General features: G+C 39.8%; 1 protein-coding gene across 1 annotated transcript; it reads right to left on the bottom strand.

The window, feature by feature from the left end:
* Positions 1 to 803: 803 nt before the first annotated feature.
* On the bottom strand, positions 804 to 11,288 carry dnajc3a (DnaJ (Hsp40) homolog, subfamily C, member 3a). Its single transcript, XM_015044976.1, has 12 exons — positions 11,025 to 11,288; positions 9,821 to 9,931; positions 9,611 to 9,735; positions 9,389 to 9,463; positions 8,023 to 8,175; positions 7,744 to 7,925; positions 7,144 to 7,263; positions 6,686 to 6,791; positions 6,450 to 6,570; positions 2,181 to 2,313; positions 1,672 to 1,820; positions 804 to 1,355 (listed from the first exon to the last, which is right to left on the bottom strand). Exons 1-12 carry the CDS (start codon positions 11,104 to 11,106, stop codon positions 1,204 to 1,206), a joined length of 1,509 nt encoding a protein of 502 aa, XP_014900462.1. The 5' UTR covers positions 11,107 to 11,288; the 3' UTR covers positions 804 to 1,203.
* Between the last annotated feature and the right edge of the window lie 1,000 nt (positions 11,289 to 12,288).

Genomic DNA, 12,288 nt, shown 5'->3' with positions numbered 1-12,288 from the left:
AGGAAAAAGTTTGGGGACCCCTGCGTTAGAGGAAGAAATGTTTAAGGTATTTTTAATATTGTAAATTCCTCAACATCTGAACATGTAGATGCCCCTGCAATTTTGTATCAACTTTTTTTTTTTCTCTCCTTTTCAACATCTGGAATACAACTATACGCACACATTCAGATAACTTTAATCCAAAAACCATTATCAGTAGGGAGGAGTTTATTTACCGGCTTCTTATGTGTACCGTTTCTTTAACTGCTGGCGTACGCCGAGTACGTGCTCAGAGAGAAGGCAGCCAACGGGGGAAACCCAAGTGTTTACAGAGTGGAGTTGGACAAATGGTGGTCTGTCATTGGTACTCTGCTTCAGTTTTCCCATCAGAACAAAGAATCCTCAAGTCGTGTTTTTATAGGTAGCATGTCAAAGCTTAACTTATTTCTGTGTTAATTATGTGACTTTTTCAAACATCCAGTGATTTTTGTCTCAGGTTTAAGAGGACGTGTTGCTGCTCAAATCAAGCCAACATCGTGTGTTTCCATTTTAAAAATTCATGTTTTTAAACAAGTTTATGCAGGCTGCTCTCAGGATACCTTTGTTTCATTGTAAAATGTAAAAAAAAGCAATGTTTATTAATATTATGTAATGAGAGGGTGGATAAAAAAAAATAAACTTTTGCTATAAAATCTAAGTTCTTATCTCACAGGTCATCAGTGGATGGATGGATTCAGTAAATTGCAAAAGTATGCATGTTTCTAACTACATACCAGGTGCATTTTCCTGTTTGTTTTTTACAGCAATTCACCAAATCCAGATTCATGTACATAAATAGTTTTTTTTTTTATTTACAGTTCAGCAAAAATCCATTCATATAAAAAATAGTGTTTATGAATAAATTTAATCAGGTGAGTGGATGTGAATTGCAGAGTGTGCAACACATGGAAACGATCCGAATGTCAGAATGAACTTCATGTTGACAAATAAGCCGCTTCACACAAGGCAGAAACAGATATACCCACCCCACCCCCCTCCCCCCCGCCAGGCGATACTTGAGGTTGCATTATTCAACAACAGAGATGAGTCTTTAATTAAAGTCACCATTCGCTCCACATTTTTCTGACAGTTAGGAACTGACATGTTTTTTTCATGCCAGTGATCTCCCTTTCAAATAGGGAGGAGAGGAAAATCCGCTCCGGTTATGCTTTATACCAAGACTTCTCAGTTGTAGCTAAATTTGAAGTTGAAGGGTCCGGAGCCGAACGGGTTGAAACCTTGGAAGCCGTGGAAACCTCCGTGGAACGGGTGATGGTGGCCCTGCTGGCTCTCTGGATCCATGGGGTCTTCGCCGTGGTCGAACTTGGTTCTCATTTCTGGAAGGCACACATTTATCTGAGGTTCTGGTGAAACTGAACACATCGTCTTTTTGTTAACTTGTTTAAGCATCTTAAGTTGGCTAAAATGCTGAGTTGTGAATACATGTAAAATGCTACTGCCTCTGACAGGGGATTCATTCTGACTTGAGAAATGTACACAGTTTAGGACGTGAAATCTTTTTCTTGTTTGAATCGGCCAGGCTCGACTGTGTGATAACAGTAATCCAACAGGACAAAATAAGTACCAGTAAGGAGCCATTTTCTGCAAGATGGGCACTAACGGCATCTCAAACTGTGCAGACGTCGTGCTTACCGGGATCGGTGAGAACCTCTTTAGCCTGAGCGATGTCTATGAACTTCTTCTCTGCTTTCTTCTTCTCCTCTGGGTCCTGGAAGTTGTCAGGGTGCCACTGTTGGGCCAGTTTTCTGTAGGCACGGATAATCTCTTTTTTCTGGGCAGTTCTGTGAGCGTGAAGAGAGCATCATCAGCACATTTTATAAAAATACGAACATCTCAATGTCAACATAAGCTGCACCTAAAAATACTTTTCGTTTCTAAGTTGGTGTTCCGGTTCCTGCATAGAAAACCGAGTATTTTCAAAAGTATAATGACTCAATAGTGGCTCAAGTAGTGTTTGATTGTAGGGATTTTTTTTTTTTCTAAACTTTTGTGTATAAAACAATTTGTTCTTGAATGAAAAACATTCCTTCCTGACACAAACTTAATTAGAATTAAAACATCCCAATTCTAATTAATGCTCTCCTAAAAAAAAAAAAGAAATCCAAACTAAATTTCCTAAATCCAGTGATCACAGCACGCACCTCTTCACTCCAAGAATCTTGTAGTAATCCCTCCTTTGTGACTGTTTGAGAAGTCGCTGAGCTTTTTCCAGGCCTTCTTTGATCTCATGGTCGTTCTCGCTGTGTTTTGCTGCAGTCTCATAGTCTTTAATGGCTGGAAAGACAAAGAGGGAAAAATAATGTTTAATACCTCTTTTCCTTTTTTGTAAAGTTAGTACTGAAAACTTCTATGTGTTGTAGTGGGACTTTGTCAGACCAACACAAAATTGAAAAAAGGATTAAATGATGTTCAAATGTTCAATCTCCTCTACTTGAGCACCCTTAAATAAAATCCAGTCAGTAGAGTAAGTAGAGTCCACCTGTGTGTAATTCAGTCTCAGTATAAATACAGCTGACAGGAAATGGTGGTGGAGCTGGGAAGATGAATGGACAAAAAAAATATTTTAGAGGCTTAAAAAAACAATTGAGACTGGGGTGGAAACATAACTAGAGCTTCTAACGCATTAAAGCATACTGCTGCGCTAGAACAGCCTAGTCAAAGTCCAGATTTAAATTCATTTCATTCCTTGGCAAGACGTTAAAGACGTTCTCCATCCACTGAGCTTGAGCCACGACTTTCCTCCTACATCATAATCATAAAGAAGCTTTGCAAAAAATAAACGTACCTCACAACGTCTAAACATGCAGTCCTTTCAGAGATTTTTTTTATAAAAAAAAAATAAATCACTGAAATTAAGAATTTGTGGCAAACCTAAGGAAAATCGAATGCTTCAAGCCTGCGTTTCTCTGTGTGACTGAACAACAGGAGGCTAAAAGAGTTGCTTTAGGAAACAGCAGCGCAGCATGCAGAACACGTGAATTCAATTTGAGCAAGCCACATCACTCCATGAAAAAAAAAAAAAAAGAAAAAAAAAAAAAAAAACAGGGAAGGCAATCACAGCGATGCATGTTAACAGCAGCCGGTACGCATGGAAAAAGGCTCCTCCAGGATATTACATTATTGTCTGGCTGACACAAAGAGCCAGTGGTCTGTGCTGATTTAAATGCATCTACTGACTGAGAAGTGATTAATTAAAATGGCTTTTTACTGTAGATTGCATGCAGAGGTTTAAAAGCAGCCGAAAGTGCTTGTGCCTGAAAGAAAAGCAGAACTGATGAATTCAGAGGGGTGCTTTTTTGGAAAAACAGAAAGTAAAAAATACAAAAAAAAAAAAAAAAATGTTGTTCCGCCTTATTTGAATAAACTGCACTGTGGACCAAAATAACACAGATACGCTAAAGCAAATGTCAGGAAAGCTGACAAGTTATTCAACTTTATAAGAAATGAGAGTGGAGGAAGAAATGGTCTATATAAACTTGTGAGGAAAACAGTAAATCTCCTTTGAGGGATCGGCAGATGGATTACTACACCTTAAAATGTCAAGCTGCTTTAAATAAATTACTCAAGCTTGCACATTCAGAAAGTGCTGAAAACAACCCAAATATCTGCCATTATTTGCATTTAGTAGCTCCCATCGCTTCACAAATGTTGGCCTACATGCTCTTGCTTTATCGACGTCACATTAATTTAATAGGTTCCATCTGCAGCTTCTTCCCTCCCGATATAAACTCATTCAGCAGGAAGCAGAGGCGGCTTCAGGCTGCTTGCGAGCGCAGGTTTGGATGCTTTGAGGCGTGTTGATCCTGCGAGGCGAACCCAGATGAATTAAACGCCCATGTGTTCTGACACATTAAAGGCCCACATGCGGTCCGCCGTCTCTTAACGGCTGATGTGTTCAAGTCACATTAATGACAGCACAGATTAATCTCAGCGAGGGTTTCTTTCTGCATAGATGATGGGGGAGCGGATCTCGAAGATGAATCTTATTACTTCTTGGCTGACTTTACAGAATGATGGGGTTTATTGGAGAGATTTACAAGCTATTTTTATTATTATTTTTTTTAAATTCCGAAAAGTTTGAGGGTTTATCAAGACCTGGAAGGAACTAAAATAACGGAGCAGGAAGCTTAAATTAATGTCTTTGTTTTGTTGCAGCCATTACTCCATTTATCTGCATACTGACCTTTACAACTAGCACCTATGAGATGTTGGCTCAGTAAAATTTAAAAGTGAAACCGAACATGACTCAACATCCTCAAGTGGGCTTGAAACACATGAATTTCTAATGTATATTCTTTCTGTTTTGAAAATTGTTGGCAAAGAATGAAGCGTCGCTCTGAATTGGTAAAGTGTTTTTGAAGCATGTTAATTTACAGCTGCACTTCAATACATGAAAATCATTTGAAAGTTTTAGTAATTAAATTAAAAAAGTAAAGTATTCATTTTTGTTGACTCATTATTGTAGCTAATAACAAAAATCATTTTACATTTAGGGCAGTGGTCTCTGTCTACAAGGCACTGCTGACCAGTGGCGTCCAAAGTACAAATATGTGCAAAACTTTTATCAGTATTCCACTAATATATTAAGAAAATTACGCAACTGTGCCATTTCCATTAAATAAGATCCTCCGACTACTTCCTGTCATCTTCTTCGTGGTCTGCACCAATGGCAATATCCTGCCACTCGTGTGATGCTAAAAAAAAGTATTTCCATTACAGTTTTGCAAAACAAGCCAATGTTGATACAACTGAAAAACCACCTCATTGTAGCACCAAAACTTTTCACAAAAATCTAGAGGTTTTTTTGTTTTGTTTTTTTCTCCCCAAAATTGCCATGTTTCCATATTGCATAATGATACGGCCAATGAAAACGCAGCTGCTGTTCTGCAGAGGTCTGTTAACGAGCTATCATTTGATCCAGGTGAGTTGAACAAGGAAGAGAACTTAAACAGGCGGGATTCCCGGCCCTTGAGGACCGACTTTGGACACCTCTGCTGTTGACGGCTGTCCAGCAGATGGTCACCAGCACACACCAGGAGAGTGAATCCATGCTGAGGAAGCAGATCCTTTACAGAGTGCCTCATTTGTGTGCACAAATAGAAAGTTGAGTGGAAGAAAAAAAAGTACACAAGCAAAGTCCATTTAGGGAGTTGGGGGAGACTTAATGTATGAACTTCAGCAGGAGTCAGAGCTTCAAGAGTAATCTCAATGAGATATACCCAGTACATTGGCTATGACTGACATTCATCGTGTTAAGCCACTCCCGAAATAGAGATCACCAGGCGTGTCTGATCTGGGTTAAAAGAAAAAGTACTCAGTTGTCTAGAGTCGTCGTTTTAGATAAAAGTACATTTTACATTTCACTTGAGAATGGAGGTAACAGAGCCTGGAGGAGGAGTGGCACAGAGACACACAGTCCTAGGAAACGCCACGATTCTGTGCAGATCTCTGGATGAGAACCCGATTCTGAAATACTAAAGTCGGGACTGTTAACTGCTCTTATGCTGTGATGCAGCAGGGACCCCTTGTGGTAAGACTGTGTCATTACAGTTGTTACCATCAGCGGAACCTTTTGAAGAAGAGTAGAGACATCCAATAAAAACAAAAACAAACTTTTTTCAAAAGCTTTACCTTAGTCTCATCATATTAAAGGCATACATATGAATTCAGTGTCAAATGGTAAACTGTATAAAGATTGCATCCACTACTTAAAATATATGCTTTCATGACAATTTATTTCTTTTTCTTTTGTCAAATCAACAAGGTTACTTAGAGTTCAGGAATCCTATTATTCTGATACAAAAAGATTTAAAAAGACAAGTTTAATAATTAGCTTATAGTACATTATTCATACTCCTGATTCTAATAATAGAATATTCACTCCCTTGTAGCTCTGACTATGTTTGAACCTCTGGCCCAGTCTCAATTCTTTTGTAGAATTTTACCAAAAGCATAATGCTGCCACCACCGTGTTTCTAATCTTTAACTGCAAATAGGACTAATGTTCTCCAACAACCCTTCTAGGGTTTATTTCTGTAGCCATACAGAAATAAATTACACACAGTTTATTTACTAAACAGGCAACTCCAGAAGGAGTTCAGTTTACACAACGTTTTCTGACTTTCCTTCTACTTGGGGAATTATGCATCATTCTGTGTTGCTCTATCACTTAATGAAATACGCTTAAGTTTGTGGTTGCAACAAGACAAAATGTGAGTATCAAAACTTTTGCCACACACTATATGTTTTTTTTTATATTAAAAGGTAAAAATGTTTTAGCTGTTTTCTTTGTTATAATCAGATATGTGACAAGATATCTGAGTATACACTCAGGAGAAAAATAAAAAAGTCTCCGACACAGTCGAAATGTAAAAAAAAAAATTACAGCGCAGTCGAGCCAGCAGGCTTACCTTCTTCATACTGTTCGTCTTGAACGTAGGCCTCGGCTCTGTCCTTCAGCGCGTTCACGTTCTCAGGATCCGACTGCAGGACTTCGCTACACGCCGAGACCGCCCTGCCCCCCTGCTGAGCCTGCTCAGAACACAAACCCCAAACACAACGGTTCAGTTAATATTCCTGTAAACAAAAAAAAAAAAAACAATAAAAAATACAGAGTGAGTTTTGAGGCAGCAGTGAGGGCTCCGACCTGTGAAAGTGCGTGGCAGATTCTCTCCTTGGCCAGAGCGGAGAACTGGGGAACATTGGGCTCGGTCTTCATAACGGCTTCATATTTACTCACTGCCTCCTCAAACCTTAAGGATCAGGAGGACATGTCAGCCAGCAGAAAACGCTGCACGGCGTGCAGCATCATTCTCCACGTGCTGTCTTATGAATACTGTACATTAAGTAAGTCAAATCTGATGCGACAGCCGTTCACGTTAAGACAGGATTTGCAGGCATGTGTATGACACCAGAAAGTGGGAGTGCTTCAGGATTTCAAAAAGAGGATATAGCTGATGTAACCTCTGGCATTCAGAAGGGATATTTCATTCTTACTGGAACACATAAAAGATATTGAAACACATTCAGGCCCCTTGAAGCATTTCACCGTAACCATTTCAAACCGGCACACATTTTCTTAAAGCGACGGTCCGAAACACAAACCTCTGCTCTCGGATGAGCTCCTCTGCGGACTGGATCTGTTTGTTTAGCTTCTTGACCTGTTTGTAATGGCTGAAACACTGCTTGTGATCCGGATCCAGCTTCAGGCACTCGCGCACCTCACTGCGGGTCACAGGAGATGAGCAGACTTTTTACGCTTTTTTTTTTTTTATTACAGAAATATTTCACTGGTTTCTTGCTACATTTACACTGCACCGAGTGCTTGAAATGACTGATTTTCTGGCTCTGATAACCAAGAGAGAGTGGCACGTTCAAGCAGAGTTATAGTGTCTTACAGAAGTATTTATGCGGCATAAAGTTCTTCATATTCTGTCACATTAAAGCCACAAACTTCAATTCATCTTTTCGATCTAAATGCTTTTTAAGATACCCTTAAATTACCTCCCGACTTTACTTTGTAGGTAAAGTCAATCAGTTTGCAACTGAAATTCATGGTTGTAATGTCAACACAGTTCAATCAATATGAAGACTTTTGCAAAGAGCTGCAGGTTGACTAAAGAATATCAGCAAATACTTCTAAAAAAAATTATTTCAGAAAGAGTGTATATGTGGCAAAACAAAACTCACAAAGGCCCTCCTTACTTGAGTGACATCTCGTGGTCTCCGAGGTTATAGTAGATGGTGCTGAGCTTGTAGAAAGCCTGGGTGTTGTCGTTCTTCAGCTTGGACAAAGCTTTGAGGTCGCTGATGGCCTTTCCCATCTCTCCCATCTGAATGAAGCACTCTGCTCTCATCTCACGAGAGGTCACATCCCAAACGCAGGTCTGGGGGAAACGGGCAGAGGCAAACATTTGCAGGCGACTACTTCACAAACACGGTGAACGCTCTGCAGTAATAAACAACAGAGGCGATGCTTCTTACCTCAATTATCGCCTCGAGCTGGGCAGCGGCTGTCATGTAGTCTTTGCTGTTGTAGCTGCGGCGCGCCTCGGCCACAAGCCTCTGGAGTTCGTCGGACTTCGCCAGCTGGCTCATAGCTTCCTTCTCTTCTTTGTCCGAAGGGTTGGATTTAAGCTGGAACGTTTTAAGGCGAGGCAATATTGCGTCTGTTAGTTATGCTTAAATTACAACCAGAATGAGGAAGATCTGAATTTGAAATGTTGCAGGCACAACAGGGCCCAAAGAAACCCTCCGAAAATCCCAACGAAAGTTGACTTCCAAAGTCACCTACGATTTCCCTGCCATCGGCTGCCTCCTCTCCAAACATTGCTCCTTGAACCCATTAGCCGTAAAGATTCTCATCATATTTACCAGAGCAATATCTGCTAATGACTGAGATGCTGCACAGGAAGACCCAACCACCCTTTCAAGGGATTCCTGCAAACTCAGCTCAGAGTGGAACATAAATGTGATGCATTAGGTTAGACTACAGCTGCAGACTGCTGAAGCAGCAGGACAGCGTCCACCTCTGGCCAGGTTACTTGGCGATATTACAGTAAAAGGTTTCGCCACCTTAAATGGACTCTCCAGAGGGACCGCAGCTCATCTGGCAGTAAGGAGGAAATTCAAACAAGGAGTTTCTGTTTTGACATTGAACCATTGTTTATTTTTTTTGTGTGGATTTTTAAGTAAAATCATTAATCTTGAAAATTAAATGGCCTTCCCTTTTATTTAGAAGTGAATATTTCTGATCTGCATAATGAGTCTATCTGAACGGACTGCTGAAGTAACAACATCAGCACCGGAAGCATTGTGTCCGGCAAACATTTTTGTTTTAATGAATATGGTCCTTCCTCGTGATTACGTTTGATGTTTGGATGTACCTGAAAGCCTTTCAACGCTCAAATGGGGTTTGAGTAGTTTGTGTCTCAGAAGGACAGCATCACATCCAAGGTGATAAGAAAAAAAAAATGAAAGGACAATGCATAATAAACCATCTGAAGGATATTCAAAGTGGGTTTTTCTTTTCCAATTTGCTTTTTCCGGGCAACCTTCTACTGAGACACTCATAAAAATAAAATAAAAAAAAGCATAACTAAACTCATCATTCTGCTGAATCTTATTGTAGCACCAATAATGATGATCCAATCAAGCAAACATTACAAGGTAACTCTGTTCAACAAATGTTCTCTTTTGCAAAGGAAATGTAGCCTCTTTTTTTTTTTTTTTTTTTTAAACTCGCATGCCTCCATGGCTGGAATGAGGGAGATCATGTTAACAGATCAACACTGACCCCTCCTGGACAAGTCTTGCTTGTGTTTTAGTTTAAACATAAAACTATACCTACCACCTTCTTGAAGTCACTTTCTGCTTCGTCCAGCTTTCCCTGCTTCAGAAGAAGGTTTCCTCTCTGAAGACGTGCCTTTTAAAGAGAAATGGAGTTGTTAGTTTTGATCTACTGCAAAAAAAAAAAATAATAATAATTACTAAACCTCACTGTCAGCAGTGACGTATTGCACAAAACATAGAAGTAATAAGTTATTTCTGGTGTCAGAGATAAAAAACTCACAGATGTGAAGTCTGGTTTGAGTTCAATGACTCTGCTTAGGTCTGGCAGTGCAGACTTTGATTTTCCCATCGCAAGAAACACTGTAGCCCTCCTGTAGTATGCAATATAATTCTTGGGGTCTCCATCTGGGAAAATGGCAGAAAATACAACCACACACCTTTCCTAAAATGCATTTTATTGAGTAAAAGTTTTTTTATTTCCATTACTCACCCACAGCAGCATGAAAATGTGAGAGGGCATCAGCCAGCTGTCCAGCAGCAAGCAGTTTCTTTCCCATTTCCATGTGATTGTCGACACTTCCATCCTTCCCGCATTTCACTCCTGGAAACACACGAAGAGATAACGACAATGTATGCACACACACACACACACACACACACACACGTGCGCGCGCATGCACACGCAGTCAGGCCCACAAGTTTTAAGAAAAACAAAAAACACTGCTTTTCACAAAGTTTGCTGCTTGAGTGCAAGGATTATTTGCTTTATTTTTATTTTTTACTTCCTGAAATATACCAGTCTGGTTTGTTAACAGTTTTGGATTTACTGTGAGAATTGTAGTTATTCAATTATGAAATTAATCCTCAAAAATGCATTTCACCTAATAATTGTAGACACACATATCTGTCTTATAATAGACTATATTTGCCTCTTCCATCCCTTTATATCATAACAGCTGCTTACAGGTGTTACTGCAGAGCCTGCTGCGGTGTGTGAGTTCGCAGGTGCCAGGTGTGAGTTCGCAGGTATAAAATAATGAAGCAGCCTTATGCAATCTGTCACTTTGCTCTTTAACTACCATGCAGGAAACGTAGCAAAAATAACAGATGTCATAGCAGAGTAAACGGTTAGTTAATGTGAAGACTAGTTAGCAACTTTATTTTGATAAATTTCTTAAACTTATTTTGCAAAATCGATTAGAACCAAGTTGTTAATTGTACGATTTATATTTATGTTAATGACAAAAGTTATTTATTTTAGTGCATTTTAAATTTATAGAATGTGTCCTGATCACTCTTTACAAAAAAAAGAAAAGAAAAAAATTGGAACAATAAAGTTTTTATTTAAAAAACAAGATTCCTATCGCTCTCAAACTTTATAACCGACCAGCTGAAGCTTTTAGTCATTTCTTTTTTCCACGGTAAAAGCCAGCTTACGTGTTTAGTAGTCAATGTTGTTAGCTTTTATTATTTTCAGAGTCAAACACAGAGAGAAACTTCCAAACAAAAACAAGCTAAACCACTATAATTAGCTAGCTTAAGGTGAGCCAAAACAGCTAGCCACCTAGCAAGCTAACAACGTCAGAACTCCAATCACAGGTCAGTTTGACTCATGGATAACGGTTACAGTAAATGTCACCGTTACAAAGACAGTAACTATGGATATTTGAATAAAGCTAACTAGCAACTCTTACCCTCGTATCGCATGTCAATCAAAACAAGAACATATGGGATGTAACTCAGTATCTTGTGGGCTACATGCTCGATGGAAACCATGGTTGAATTTGGTCTTCTCTCGGTATATCCCAAGCTGTCAGGTGATGATTTACCAGATGTTTGGCTTAGCTCTCTGTAGTCCCATGTGTTGCTTTCCACTGTTGTGCATAGCTCCCCTGTTCTCCCCAGCAGTCACAGCACAGCAGCACACTCCGCTGTCCGGTCGTGGGGGTCGCTGATTGGCTGGGTGGCGTGTTAAGTCCCGCCCACAACGCTTGGCTCAACGGAGAGCAGCCACGGCAGCACAAAACGGACAGTGCGTGCTTGGGAGTGTTCATCTGCTATTCAGATAGTACGTCCACCTCACTATTAGAGATAAATGACAAAAATATAGTGATACAACATGACGTTCTCAACACCTCCCATGTTGACAATTATAACTTACTCTTTTAGCTGTTTATCCTGCTTATTTTGCATGTGGAGGGTGATGGAAAACCAAGTCCCATCCCATGCCAGTCTCAACTCTTTTGGATCTCTCTCAGGTTTTCTACCAGGATTACCCTGTATTTAGCACCACCCGTCTTCTCATTCACATCAGCTCTGGCACGCTTATGAAGTAAAGCGTCCCCACAGCATGAATCTGTAAACCACCATGCTTTACCATGAGAATGGCTTGTCCACAGTGTTAGTTATGCATGTAGGGTAAACAGTTTTATTTGACAAGAGGACCGAATTTGCTTCATCCCTACATGACAGACTTGTAGCAAACTGTAAACTCAACTTGTTTTGCTGTTTTCTTCCCATTGTTTCATATTAAAAAAAAACAAAACTGATTCTCCTGTCGACAAACTTTCACCTAAGTTGTGGATCTCTGTAGGTCCTCAAAAATCGAATTAGTGCTCCCTCCTTTCCTCAGAATTTGTGTAGATAGACACAACTTTAGTTTATAGTTTTGTCATACTCTAGCTGTACTTCCGATATTGTTTTAGTCTCTAGTCCTTGTTGGTCTTGATTCTGTTTTCAAATTCTTGTGTATCTTTTCGGTCAGTCATAACAAATAGCCCACTCACCACAGGTTCTGTTGGAGCTTTCCTCCCAGTAACTTGATGCAATCTGCTGGGTATACTAGATAGAAATTGAACCTGCCTGGATTGTTTGCATTATCTGTTTTGATAACATCTGCATGATTGTGCTGAATTTAGTAGAGTACCAAGGGGTGTCAGGATGTAGCAGAGACAGGGT

Source organism: Poecilia latipinna, unplaced genomic scaffold, assembly GCF_001443285.1.
Source record: "Poecilia latipinna isolate Pla-1442-1.1 unplaced genomic scaffold, P_latipinna-1.0 Scaffold37, whole genome shotgun sequence".
Classification (NCBI taxonomy): Eukaryota; Metazoa; Chordata; class Actinopteri; order Cyprinodontiformes; family Poeciliidae; genus Poecilia; species Poecilia latipinna.
The sequence above is the reverse complement of the archived record's forward strand: the minus strand, read 5'-3'. Positions and strand labels throughout refer to the sequence as shown.

What these genes read in the sequence shown, in the direction of transcription:
- dnajc3a (XM_015044976.1), bottom strand. Translation starts at nt 11,106, where the DNA reads ATGGTTTCCATCGAGCATGTAGCCCACAAGATACTGAGTTACATCCCA. An exon ending in GACCACGAGATGTCACTCAA is followed by an intron (nt 7,264 to 7,743) that starts GTAAGGAGGGCC and finishes TGTGACCCGCAG; the next exon opens with TGAGGTGCGCGAGTGCCTGA. An exon ending in TCTGCCACGCACTTTCACAG is followed by an intron (nt 6,571 to 6,685) that starts GTCGGAGCCCTC and finishes TGTTCTGAGCAG; the next exon opens with GCTCAGCAGGGGGGCAGGGC.